General features: G+C 40.0%; 2 protein-coding genes across 3 annotated transcripts; both read left to right on the forward strand.

Moving 5' to 3' along the window:
• The first annotated feature begins 3,968 nt into the window (after positions 1-3,968).
• On the forward strand, positions 3,969-7,104 carry LOC112174350 (uncharacterized abhydrolase domain-containing protein DDB_G0269086). 2 transcript variants are annotated; one of them, XM_024312092.2, is made up of 4 exons: positions 3,969-4,090; positions 5,006-5,062; positions 5,293-5,420; positions 5,745-7,104. In XM_024312092.2, exons 2-4 carry the CDS (start codon positions 5,020-5,022, stop codon positions 6,741-6,743), a joined length of 1,170 nt encoding a protein of 389 aa, XP_024167860.1. In that variant the 5' UTR covers positions 3,969-4,090; positions 5,006-5,019; the 3' UTR covers positions 6,744-7,104. The 2 variants fall into 2 exon arrangements, with proteins under 2 accessions (XP_024167860.1, XP_024167861.1); XM_024312093.2 differs by having other exon boundaries at positions 5,302-5,420.
• A 2,370-nt stretch (positions 7,105-9,474) lies between these two features.
• Positions 9,475-11,104, forward strand: LOC121049758. The gene is made up of 2 exons (XM_040507835.1): positions 9,475-10,662; positions 10,961-11,104. The coding sequence occupies exons 1-2, from the start codon at positions 9,726-9,728 to the stop codon at positions 10,993-10,995; spliced, it is 972 nt and encodes a 323-aa protein (XP_040363769.1). The 5' UTR covers positions 9,475-9,725; the 3' UTR covers positions 10,996-11,104.
• Positions 11,105-13,951: the final 2,847 nt, after the last annotated feature.

Genomic DNA, 13,951 nt, shown 5'->3' on the forward strand with positions numbered 1-13,951 from the left:
TATTTAATTACAGAGTGATTAATCAGAGAGACGGACAGAGGCAGAGAAAAATGGGATGGAGAGAGAAGTAAGAGCGCCAGAGAAAGAAGGAAGTTGCAGACAAGAAAGGAGAAGAAGGGAGGAGATGGGGTATGAGAGAGAGAGAGAGAGAGAGAAGGTAAAGGAGCTAGGATAAATTTGGGGGAAAAAAAGTGGCAAAAAAACTTAAGGGATATATATTAGGAAATTGAGACAGGCAAATGAAATATTCTTTTGATCGCATCATCGTGATCCATAGAGATGGCTAAAATCTAAAACTCCTAAAAGGATAGAATCCTCTGAGGAAACTTTGTTTTTTTGACTTTGTCAAGAGAAACTCAAAAGCTTTCTAGGCCCAAGATAAACCTCTTTGGCGCATGTGAAATGCTCTAACTGTGCATTGTAGTGTGCCTGGCCACTTTGACAGCTTCGGGGTTCAAATCTAGGTTGGAGAGCACACTCAACTAGGCAAGAACCACTAGGTCACTTGCAGTGGTTCTTTTGAGGAAACTTTGTATAGGTACATCATTTGGAATTTTGGATGCTAGACTGATTAAGTGAGTTGTGGTTAATTAATATGAAAAATTATACGGTACGTTAATTCAGGAGATTCTTCATGACAATGCTCAACTCAAAGAAAAAGTTTCTTCCCTTCAAGTCCTCCTTGTAGCTGATCTAGTATCGCCTCTGCAGAGAAGCATGGAGATGTCACCGTTAACGCCCAAGTCGACTTAGAACCGAAGCTTCAAGTACTGCTCCATGGATGAATACAAGAGTTGTATAGTAATAGATATATGTATACGGTTTGCTGTGTTTTCCTTTTTCTAGTTCACAGATACATGAATTTATATAGTTGTTTAACGGATTATGAATCATGATGACTTCAAAAACTTTTTGAGTGTATCTAGTTGTTTAACGGATTATGAATCATGATGACTTCAAAAACTGTGTACCCAAAAAGTTTTTGAAGTCATCATGATTCATATGCTTTGAAGATGTTGAATGAATATTATTCTATGCTTTCAAGTGGTTGCTTATGATGATTTAAATGGTACCACAAACGTACATATTTTATATATATATATATATATATCACCATTAATATATATACTCTCAATTTTACCCGAGAGCTCATTATTTGCTATGAGAGCACTAACCATACCGCCAACAGCCTAGCTAAGCACACATATCAGGCTGAGAATCCAAATGGGCAGGGACGTAGCTAGGATTCGAAAATGGGGTGGGTTAAATTTATTGGTGCTCCTTTTTTAGGTGAAGACCAATTTTTTTTTTTTTTTGTCTCCATAGCCTAACTTGCATAAAATCAATGCCTCCATATCATAACAAGAGAAATTTGGAGCAAAATTAGCGCAGAAGTCATCAGATTATTGGGACTTAGGACTTTAATAAGATTCAAAAATCAGAATAGATAGATTTTAATCTTTCAAGATGAAAAGATAAAATAACTCAAATACTTGGGATGTTAGGAGGCATGCAATTCTCACCGTCCTGTGTTATAGCTAGGGGTGGGCAAAAAAAACCGTAAAGCCGAAAATCGGCCCAGACCGGCCGGTTCGGTCCGGGTTTTTTGAAAAAAAATGAAAGTTTTTACGGGCCCGGGCCCGTGTCTATAAGTTTCGGGCCAGTCCCGGTCCTTATCATATGTATAGTTCTAAGCTCGTTAGGCCCGAAAATATGAGATTAGTTAAAATAAAATGACCTTAGGTGTCATCTTTTGAGTGGGTTTGTCTATTGTAGACCTCCATATACCATATAACTCCCTCTAATATATAATTCATAACTGTACCTTTTCTCTTTTTACTCTGCCGCACACAGAGCTCTCTTCTTCTTCTGAAACTCCTCTCTATCTCCTCTGAAGTCTCAACTTCTCTTCATGTTTTCTTCCTTGTCTCTGTTCGTCAGTTCAATTCTTCTTCTTATTCATCTCTTTTTTTCTTCTTCTAGCTATGGTCTCTGTGGCCAAGCCTTTCCATTTGTTCTCTTTATCAACATCTCTTAAAGGCTCTGGATAGAACCTGGAAATTTGGAGCCTTCACACCTCAAAGTCTCTGGATCAAACCAAACCGGCGGCGACAACCATCGACGACGTTCTGATCTTGATCAGTTGATTTTTTTATTTTGTAAAAGTCAGATCAGTTAGTGATATTGTTCAGTTGATAACTATGTAAACATGGAACTTTTAGTGTGGTTTGATTGTTGTTTGCTGCATTTTTGCTTGGAGATGCAGCACTGCGGAAAAATATGCCAGGAACCGAAAGCCCGGAGAAACCGGCCCGTTCTGTCACTGTCCTGGTTGAGGCCAGTCCCTGTGTCTGTCATATGCAAGCTCGGCTCGAACTTAACTCTGCCGGTCCGGTCCCGATCCCTATAAATGTGGTGCCGGTCTGGGACCTTGCCCAGCCCTAGTTATAGCGATTGAAAGTCTAAAGGACGAAGACGAAAAACGAAGGCTAATTCACGCTGAATATTTTTTTCTTGAAGTAATCTAATTTGGCTAGGTATAGGGCTGAGTATAGGTATACTTGAGAGATTTTCTGCCTAAATTTGGGTTTGGGCTATAGCCCAACCAGCCTTTCACTTAGCTACGTCCCTGCAAATGGGTACAAGAACACACAGGGCCAACTTTGAGAATTCAGTGCTCAAGATGACTGAAATTCATTGTGCTGGCCAGCAACATAAAAAAAAATAAAACAAAATCATTGATTGCATAGCACATTAGATGAATGTATTCCAATTCCCTTCAATTGAAAGAAAACACACTCCTATCAAACGCTTTTTTTTTTGTGCAATTTAGAACTAAAATCGAATTATGAAAGACCCAACAATAGAAAATTAAATTCATATGATACATATAAAAATAGAATTATCTATGGAAGAAAATTTCATCTCAACTAAAAAAGAAGATAAGACAATTGGAGTTGGAGTTGAAACTAGGGATGCTTCTAACCTCTCTTCTATTTATAAAATTTCACATTTTAGTAGTGAGCAGAGCAGCGTAAACCGGGAAAACATTGTGCTACTATGCTTAGCTCTGGAGTGTTGCACCCCAGATAATAAGAGTTAAACCTTTTTAATTATTTTTCATGGGAGACTTTTGATGAGGAATTTTTGGTGCATCTTTTTTTTTTAAATATTTTTATAAGAGGCTTTGTCAATGAACAATTCGTCTGTATCCATTTTTATATTTTTTTTATACATGGCCTTTGTTCAGATCCAGGAAGTAGCTCTCACGCTTATTTCCCCCAAAAGCTCATATTGACTAGAAGAAATATTTGAAGTATTTTGGAAAGATTCCGAATAATCTCATTGGCAAATTTATGTCTGGTTATATTTTTTTTATGGGAGGCTTTTGCTAGTTACAACGTATTCTTTTTCTTTTCTTTTTTTAGGGAGCTTTTGCCGGTAAATAATTCATTATCGAATGTGTGCCTTTTTTTTCTTTTTTCTTTTATATAGAAAATCTTTGGTGATAAATAACTCGTTGGTAAGGTGAAATGGTGAATCCTTTTTTATTTTACTTATCTAATGAGGCTCATTAGGGTGAGAGTCATAGACCCAGATCTCGTCCGTCTAGGCCCAGGAAACTCATTGGAGCTGAAACTTGGGCATGATTTATTGGCTGCACAGAATAGATGCGTGTTCAACTAATATTGCACTGAGAACTTAGGTTTAATTTGATCGAAGAAATCTTTTTAGTGGTTTGAATGTGGGACTGATAATGTGATGTTGTTACGTGTTTCTGTCTCATTTTTCAAATTAGGAGGGAAAAGTTTGAGTTTAAAAAAAAAGGGTAAAAGTGGCGGGGATCAAGGTCATGTTTGAAATTTGGGAAAAAAAAATGAGGGGGTCCAAATCGAACCTGAATACCTAGTGATGGACCATGGACCATATATGTCCATATCCTGACGATCTGCGTCTGACTTCCAAAGTAACGACACACACGAGAGACAAATGGAGAAATGAAAACTGGCTCGTTTATTATACCAATCTCCTCTCTCACCACAAACCATCCCAAGCTCTTTCCTTTGGCTCTCTCTATTTCCTTCCTCAGGTAAAAAGAACAATACTTTGTCTTCTCAATTGTTTGTTCTGCTATTTTGCTTAGTGGGTGCTCCATTGTTGGCTTGTTTTGTTTACTGAGTTTCTGGTCATGTGTGTTTTGCCTTGATCAACTTTGAGGTACAAAAGGTATCATCTTTTGAATACTGGCTTTTTGGGTTGTTCTTGATTTCTGTCCTCTGGCTTGTATGAATTTTTTTTTTTTCCGTACTTTGGGTATGGGTTTGTGTTGTTCTGACATCCCTTCCTAGGGGAACAGAAATAGGGGATTCTTATGAAGTTAGGTTATTTTCTTTGATAGTTTCAACTGTAGTCGCATTTAGCATTTGCAAATCGTCACTGTGCTTCAATTCCATAAACTCTTGAACTTTTCAACTGAGAGCATTGAAGTCATGCAATGAAAAATTGCTCACAAGGCTTTTCAGTAACTAACTATATGGGGAAGTTGGTAAGCTTCCTTTATTTTTATTTTTATTTTTTTCCTATAGTTCTCTTCCTACTAATGTGAGAGTTCTGAGTCACTTATATTGTCAGTATGGCTTCTCATAACCGCATATACTTCTAATTTAGAGTTCCTAATAGCTCATTTTTCAGCTCTCACTTAGATAATCTTGTGGGGTATGAAATGAAATAGAAATACACTTTTACATTAAATGACTAGTTGGTGGTCTTTTCTCCTGGTGGCTACTTTCATCAGATGATCCTTTAACCTTCAGCATACTACTTACAAATTCAGTTAATGAACGGTAAACACAAACTGTTCTTGAAGTCCTGCATATCCATATGTCCAGCATTGTATAATAGTCCCAACATGTGTTTCCCGGCCACTTGAAGTCAAATTTATTTTTTATTTTTACATCATTATGTCTGCTTGTATCAAACGAGTAACCTGAGCTATCTGTATCAGGTTTGGAATGAACAATGGTGAGCTTAAGAAGACACAAACGCTCAAGCCTATCCCCTGGTAATGTTAATTAAATGTGCATACACCTTTCTGTCAAAAAAAATGTGCATATCCCTTTATTGTTGTGCTGCTCTTAGTATTTAGCTTGCCTGTCCATATGAGTTTAAAGTTGTATGGTCAAGTAGTTTCCTCCTGCATGCCCTTTGAAATAAACTTTTAGTTTTAGTGACCAAGAATCTGAGTTCAATACATGTTTCCTTGTTTGTAAAATATTGTTTACCAAATTGTAGTCTTTGCAGCTGGAAGTAGTTATGTTCCAGCTCCACTTCCTGGGTTCACTGACAGCGAAATTGACACTCATGCAAAACTTGATTGTGTGCATCCCATGCCTTTGAACGATGAAGACGAACCAGAGGAGGTAAGAAATGATTCAGTGCATAATATTGTATCGCATGCATCTTGCGTCAGATGTACTACTGCTTCCATGAATGTTTTATCAATTTGTTGAATTCACTTGTGAGGACACCTCCTGATTTTGTCCAAAACAGTTTAAGATTTGTATTTTTTTTAGAGCAGTTATATGATAAATACCTGAAAAAGCATGAAGAAGGGTGACTTGGAAGTAGCTGGTCCTATATTCACCAATATCCCAATAAGAAATAGAAAAGGAAATGGCAAAACTTTCTTTATTTTAAAAGAATTTGTTCTCGAGCTAAAGACAGGATGCACGTATGGTTTGCAGCTGAGCTTACCCAAAGAGACCAAGACAGTTTCAGTACTAAACAGTGCCAAGAGGAAAATGAGGAAGATTGATGAGTTGATGAAGATTACTGAAACTGAGGTCATCGAGTCACCTAAGGTTGATTTGAAAAAACCCGTGCGTCGATGGAAGAAAGTGCTGGAAAAGAAGAAGTCCCCGAAGGTGTCAGAGGTTACCAAAGATGAACTTGAGAAGATAGTGAAGAAACTAGGGACAAACTCTGACTTCTACCTGGAGGAACTGGATCTGCTCCACAAGAAGAAGGAAAATGAGAGCAAGCTAACGACCGAGCTGATCAAGACCTGCCAAAAAGAGTTGAAAGAGGCTGAAGACAATAATCATGCCTTCTCGTGGGATTACTGTCTCCTGGATAAGTCCTATGTCCAGTCTTTGGAAAATATATGGCTAGAAGGTGAAGACCAGAATGTGGATGACGAGGGCACTGATACATTGGGGAATGAAGAAGCGAAGAATAAGATTGACATCTCGGAAGATTGGGTGAATAAGCTAAAGGAGAAGAAGGGACTGCAAAAGGCTGAGCTGGACGCTGCAAAGGTGGAAACAGAGAAGCTGTGCAGATATGTTGTTGAGCTCGACAGGGTGGCTGTGGACATGGCCAAAGCTCAAGCTGCTGCCATCAAAGCTGAGAAGGACGAGGTTGAAGAGCAAACTGAAGAAATGAAGAACAAGATTGACATCTTGAAAACCATGGTGGAAAAACTAAAGGACAAGAAGATACTGCAAAAGGCTGAGGCTGAAGCTGCAATGGTGGCTTGTGAGAAGCTATGCAGAGATGCAGAGCTTAGCAGGGTGGCTGTGGACATGGCCAAAGCTGAAACTTCTACCCTCAAAGCTGAGAAGGACAAGCTTGAAGAGCAAAATGAAATCGAGATGAGGAAAAAGAGGAAATATATTGCTGCTCTGATCTCTGAGCTGAAAAGTTGCTACTCCTTCCGGACAGATCCGAAGATGAGCTCTTGAAGAAGCAAAGGGAGGTTCCTGGGGACTGTGTTCCTGATTCAGCTCCAAAAGGCTAAAAGGATTAAGAGATTAAGCATAGATAATAGAAGGTATTATTAGATTAATCAAAAGAAGAGAGGACAGAAAGCTTTGGGAAACTTTCTTTTCTTGTCCTATTTAACCCTCCTATAGTCCTATCCTAGTAAAGCCCTTTTTGTTTATAATAGTGGGATCTACTCGTCTATTAATCTGTGACAACATTACTTGGAGAGAATTTTGTAAACCGGATGCATTGTGCTTCCTCCAAATTGGATCCATAGGAAGGTTTATTACAGTAGAGATCGAGAAATGATATTAGGTACAACAACAATGTTACAATGAAGTGCCAAATTTACTTTCTTTGATAAAATATTGCTAATTACGTTAATGATGATAGCACTCCTTCCAGCAATAGCAAGAGTTTGTTTCTATAAAACATTTTGGTGATGGTGACACTTGAAAAGGAAATTGTATGGAGATTCTTCATTCTGAAAATCTGCTGCAATTAACAAGATGATGAATTGACCAACAATCTGATTCTTTTATGTTCTTCTTGTCCTTAAGTCTCAATCTGAAGTGCGATATCGTAAAGCCTAAACGCTTAACCCTTGAATTTCAAACCAAGTCATTTTGAACATAATTAATCAGATCCAGTTTGAATGTGCAATGACGGTGACCTAGGTTGGCAGGGAAGCTATTGAAGGAAACACCAAGTTGACATGAATGATATTTCAATAAAAACAACGAACTCAAGTTTATCTCTTTTTCTCCAACCTGTATTCTACAGAGGGGTGTGAAAATCTTGATCTCATCTTGGATAAAATACCCCGTCGAGTTTCTGATGATGTGAATGTCAAGCTTTTGAAGAAGTTTGAAAGATGGGAGATTGAGGTTTCTTTGAAGCATATGGCAGCACAAAAATCACCTGGCTTTGACGGTATGCCTGCACTCTTTTTCAAAACTTATTGGCCTATTGTGGGGGATTCGGTGTGTGATTTTTGTCTCTTGGGGTGTTAAATGAAGGGAGAAACATTGACGATTTTAATCATACTCTCATATCCCTGATTCCGAAGTGTTTAAGTCCCAAGAATGTGACAGAATTTAGACCAATTAGCTTATGCTTTATAGTTTACAAGCTGATTTCGAAAACAGTGGCAAACCGGCTCAAGACATACTTACCTGAGATTATTTCGTGTACTCAAAGTGCTTTGGTACTTGGTAGGAACATCCAGGATAATGTGACTGCAGCTTTTGAAACGGTTCATACTATTAGAGTACAAAAGAACACGGCCCAACCGAAGATGGTGCTCAAGTTAGACATCAGCAAAGCGTACGATAGGGTGGAGTGGGGGGGGTTTCTAGAAAAAGTCATGCTGAAATTAGGATTCGTGGAGGATTGGGTAGCTTTACTTATGAGGTGTGTCACTTCTGTATCCTTTTCGGTTTTTTGGAAAGGGAGACCAGTTGGACATTTCAGGCCAACTAGGGGTATAAGGCAAGGAGACCCATTGTCTCCGTATCTATTTCTGTTTGTTACAAAGGGATTGACCGGGCTACTCCACCACGCTGACTCTACGGAGATGGTTCATGGAGTTCGTGTTGCTCCCACCGCACCTTCAATTTCACATTTATTGTTCGCGGATGATAGCCTTTTATTTGTTAATGCCACTGTACAGGAATGTGTCTCGATAAAGCAATGCCTCCTTCTGTATGAGTGCGCGTTTGGACAACGAATAAATTTTCAGAAATCAGCCTTGTCTTTTGGTCCGAATATCCCTGAACAGGTAAAGAATGATGTTAGGGCTATTTTGGATGTACCGGTAGTGGATTTCCATGAAAAATACCTTGGATTACCGACAACAATTGGGAGCAATAAGAAGGATGTCTTCAAGAAGTTAAATGAGAGATTGGATGTGCATTTACAAGGGTGGCAAGGAAAGTTCCTCTTAAAAGCGGGAAAGCTGGTGCTTATCAAAGCGGTAGCCCAAGCGATTCCCACTTATTCTATGAGTGTTTTCCAACTACCTGTTGGGGTGTGTAAAAAGTTCCAGTCTAAAGTAAGCAGATTTTGGTGGGGCAAGGGTGGTAACATAAGAGGCATTCATTGGTGTAATTGGGATAAACTATGTAAGAGAAAAGAAGAGGGAGGTCTTGGATTTCGGGATTTAAGAGCTTTCAGCCAAGCTATGTTGGCAAAAACAGTGCGGAGAATCTTCTGGGGCAAACACTCACTTGTAAGTGCATTACTTCAGGCCAAGTATTTCCCTGATACGTGCTTTCTAAGTGCAAGCCTAGGGTGCACCCCTTCTGCAATTTGGAGAGGGCTGATGTGGGGCAAACAGGTGATTGACATGGGAACAAGATGGAGGATTGGTGATGGAAGAAGGGTGAGTGTCTTGACAGATCGTTGGTTACCTTGTCCGGTAAGTTTTTATTGGAAAGTATGCTCAATTTGGTTGTGTATCAAGAAGATTCGATATACTAGAATTCTACCTTGATTGTAATATCATTATGTTTTAATTGTATGGCTAGCATAGGATGTTTTTCCTTTCTTGTTCTCCTGAACTTAAGGAGTCTTCGTGTTGTACAAGAATACTACTTTGTATATATGATTGGTAATCAATAGATTGAAAACTAATTCAGCCAAATATCTTTATTTATGGTATCAGAGCAGGATACGTCCTAGCTCTTCTTTTCTTTTTTTTTTCCTTCCTTTTCAACGCAACAGCTGCGTTCTTCCTCTTTCCATCATGCCAGGAGGAGATGTTGTTCAAAATTCTAATGGATCATCATCCTTTGATTCATCAAATCCCTTGTTCCTACACCATTCAGACCATCCTGGTCTTTTGCTTGTTTCGAAGCCCTTAAATGGCGATAATTATTATTCTTGGTGCCGTGTTATGAGGATTTCCCTCAGTGCCAAGAACAAAACTGGTTTTATTACCGGAAAGATTGAAGAACCAGATGAAGAATCTGAACCTGATGAGCATGCCCTTTTGGCAACGATGCAATGATATGGTACTTTCTTGGATTCTCAACTCGTTGGAACCAGACTTGGTTGAATCCATTCTCTCCTGCAACACTCCTCGTGCTATTTGGGAGGATCTTCGTGAGAAATTCTCACTTGGGAATGCTCCACACATATTTCATATTCAAAGAGACATATACAGGATCGAACAAGGTCAGATGTCAGTTTCTGTATACTCTACAAAGTTGAAGGGATTATGGGATGAGCTTTCTTCATACAACTCAGCTGCATGTACTTGCGATCAAAATGATCGTACCAAATTGATGCAATTTCTCATGGGACTTAATGAGACATATTCAGGTACGCGTGAACAAATATTGTTAATGAATCCCTTACCTTCTGTTCGTCAGGCATATACTTCAGTTAAACAGGAAGAAAAGCAGCGTGAGTTGGGCTCTTCTGCTGTGCCATCGAATATGGCAGCTATGATGGTGCGCAGTAGCAACAACAATTGGAGGCAAAAAACAAGCACTCCAGGAAATCAAAACAAAGAGCCTTTTGCATGCACATATTGTGGGGGAGAATTTCATAGGGAGGCCACATGTTGGAAGAAGAATGGATACCCTCCTGGGCATCCAAAACACAAGAGTGTAGATGAAGATCAAAGCTTAGAAGCTGCTGCAAATAAAACATGGAATTCTTTCCAAGGACATTATGGCAAGAAATCTGGCAATTATGGGAACCGAACCAAGAGATATGCTTCTGCCAATTCCGTGGATGCAAGTAATCAAGTTCCTAGTCTTCAAGAACTCCAAGATGTCCTGCCGAACCTCAATGAAGCACAATATGTTCAAGTAATTACTGCAATGAATCCCAAAGCAACTGCTCCTCAAGCTAATGCAGCCTCGGCATCACTTTTTGAATTTTCTGAAGGTTTGTCTTTAGTTGCTCCTAATCGCTGGATCATTGACAGCGGGGCAACTCATCACTAACTTCATCTCCACAATCTTTAAGCACTATTGATTCACATTCTCCTGTGCCACCCGTTTGTTTACCTAGTAGGGATAAAGCAAGTATTACTATGAGTGGTGCCATCCAATTCACATATTCATTTAGCATAAATAATGTTCTATGTGTACCGAGTTTCAAAGTTGATCTTTTATCTGTTGGCAAGACAATTGATGACATGAGTTGTTCAGTGACATTTTTTCCTTCTTGGTGTATTTTGCAGGACTTGGTTACGAGGACAATGATTGGTGTGGGTAAGCGACGTGGTGACCTATACTATCTTGTGGCGTTGGCTTCCATTCCTCCATCCAACCGCTTTGCTTGCAATTTAACCATTTCATCCAACCTATGGCACCGATGCCTTGGCCACCCGTCTCCTTCGCGTTTACAATATTTAGCAAATAATAATCTTCATTTCCAGTTTGATTCTAGTCATCAATGTGATGTTTGTCCATTGGCAAAACAAACACGTCAACCTTTTTCACTTAGTTCAATTTCAACTACCAAGATTTTTTCCCTTATTCACTGTGACATTTGGGGTCGATATAAGACTCCCTCTCATTCTGGTGCCTATTATTTTTTGACCATCGTTGATGATTTTTCTCGATTCACTTGGGTGTTTGTGATGCGTCACAAAAGTGAAACGCAAACTTTACTCCGTCAATTTTTCAATTATGTTGCGACTCAATTTAATACTAAAGTCCAACAATTTCGCTCCGATAATGGAGCTGAATTTCTTTCTTTACAAGATTTTTTCCTTGAGCAAGGTGTCATTTTTCAACGATCCTGTGTTTATACACCTCAGCAAAACGGTGTTGTTGAACGAAAACATCGACATATCCTTGAAACAGCTCGTGCCTTTCGTTTTCAATCACATCTCCCTATTTCCTTTTGGGGTGAATGCGTCCTTACAGCTGTTTACAATATTAACCGTCTTCCCACTTTGTTGTTAAACAAGAAAACACCATTTGAGCTTCTGTACGGAAAACTTCCTGATTACTCTCGTATGAGGGTATTTGGTTGTATTGCTTTTGCTACCTCCATTAATCCATCTTCCAAATTTGATCCTCGAGCCCGTAAATATATCTTTATCGGTTATCCCATGGGGCAGAAAGCCTACAAATTGTACAACATTGAAACTGGGAAAATCTTCACAAATCGGGATGTCATATTTATGGAAGACACTTTCCATCACTCACCACAAAAAGCATCACATTCAGAATCAAGCCCACCGGCCCAATCTCTACCCATTACTGTTATACCCGATCCATTCTCCCTCACCCATTCTCATTCACAAACACCACATCTACCACACACCGACCTTTCCACACCTGTTCCTTCTTCCACAACCGACGCAGCTGCTCTTCCACCTCCGTCTTCTTCCCCTGCTCCGGCTACCCCATCCGACCCAGCTCCGGCTACCCAATCCGACCATGTGCCTCTCTCTCCAGCCCACGAGCTTCCTCCTTCTCCTCCTGCCGGATTGGATGTCATTCCAGCCTCAAATCCTATTGAACCCATCGAACCCATTGATGTGGTTGCTCCTATTCTAGATCCCGTTGCTCAGCCTCTCCGTAGATCCCAACGCTCCCGGGAACCCAACGTCCGCCTCCAAGACTACTTCTATTTGCAGCTGCCTCCACAATCCCAATCATCGTCCTCACCAAGTTCCAGCTCCGGTACGAGATATCCTCTTCATCAATTTTTATCTTACCATAGATATTCACCTGCTCATCTTGCTTATGTTGCCAATATCAGTCAGGCCGTGGAGCCCTCCTCTTATGAAATTGCTGCATCTGACCCAAAATGGCAGCAGGCCATGACCTCCGAATTGCAAGCTCTTGTTGACAACAATACGTGGACTCTTGTCCCTTTACCCCCTGGGAAGCGTCCTATCGGATGCAAATGGGTTTACCGCATTAAGTATCATGCTGATGGATCTGTTGAGCGCTACAAAGCTCATCTCGTGGCCAAAGGTTTCACCCAAACTGCCGGCATTGACTATCATGACACTTTTTCTCCAACCACAAAGATGGTAACTGTTCGTTGTCTCCTTGCTATTGCTGCTAGTTTTGGTTGGTCTTTACATCAATTGGATGTTAATAATGCTTTCCTTAATGGCTATTTGTCTGAAGAATTATATATGTCCCCTCCTCCTGGTCTTCGGTGACAGGGGGAGAACCTTGTGTGTCGCCTCAACAAATCCCTGTACGGATTAAAACAGGCGTCTCGGCAGTGGTTTTCAAAGTTTACTACGGCCATTATTCGTGCGGGGTTTACACAATCCAAAGCAGATTATTCGTTGTTTGTTTGTAAAGATGGTGATTCTTTCATTACTCTTTTGATATATGTAGATGACATTATGATTACAGGCAATTGCACAAAATCTATACGTGCTCTCAAGCAGTTTCTCCATGCACAGTTTCGTATCAAGGACCTTGGAGAGTTGAAGTTTTTTTTGGGCATTGAGATAGCACGTTCAAAGAAGGGAATTTACTTATCTCAAAGAAAGTATGCACTTGAAATTATAAAGGACAGTGGCTACTTGGGAGCTAAACCAGTCGAGTTTCCTATGGAGGAGTGCAAACTTTCGAACAAGGGTGAGCCGCTAAGAGATCCAGCAGTGTATCAGCGTCTAATGGGTCGATTGATTTATCTGATGATCACTAGGCTAGACATCACATACTCAGTACATGTCCTAAGCCGCTTTATGCATGAACCACGCCCACAACATATGGTGGCTGCCCTCAGAGTTGTACGATACTTGAAATCCTCTCCAGGCCAAGGTTTATTACTGCACTCTAATAATTCATTAAATTTAAGAGCTTTTTACGATTCAGATTGGGCGGGTTGTCCCATTACTCGCCTCTCAACTACTGGTTACTGTGTATTCTTGGGCAATTCTTTAATTTCATGGAGAACAAAGAGACAAAAGACTGTGTCATTGTCAAGTGCGGAAGCGGAATATAGGGCTATGGCAGGTACTTGCTGTGAACTCACTTGGTTACGTTACTTGTTAGCGGATTTGCATTTGCCTATTTCTATGCCTGCCATTTTACATTGTGACAATCAAGCGGTGTTACACATTGCCGCGAATCTGGTGTTTCATGAGAGAACTAGGCACATTGAAATGGACTGCTAGTTTATTAGAGATAAAATACTGGAGGGTCAAGTTGTAACTAGGCATGTTGCATCATCGCAACAGTTGGCTGAT

Source organism: Rosa chinensis, chromosome 6, assembly GCF_002994745.2.
Source record: "Rosa chinensis cultivar Old Blush chromosome 6, RchiOBHm-V2, whole genome shotgun sequence".
NCBI classification, from domain to species: Eukaryota; Viridiplantae; Streptophyta; class Magnoliopsida; order Rosales; family Rosaceae; genus Rosa; species Rosa chinensis.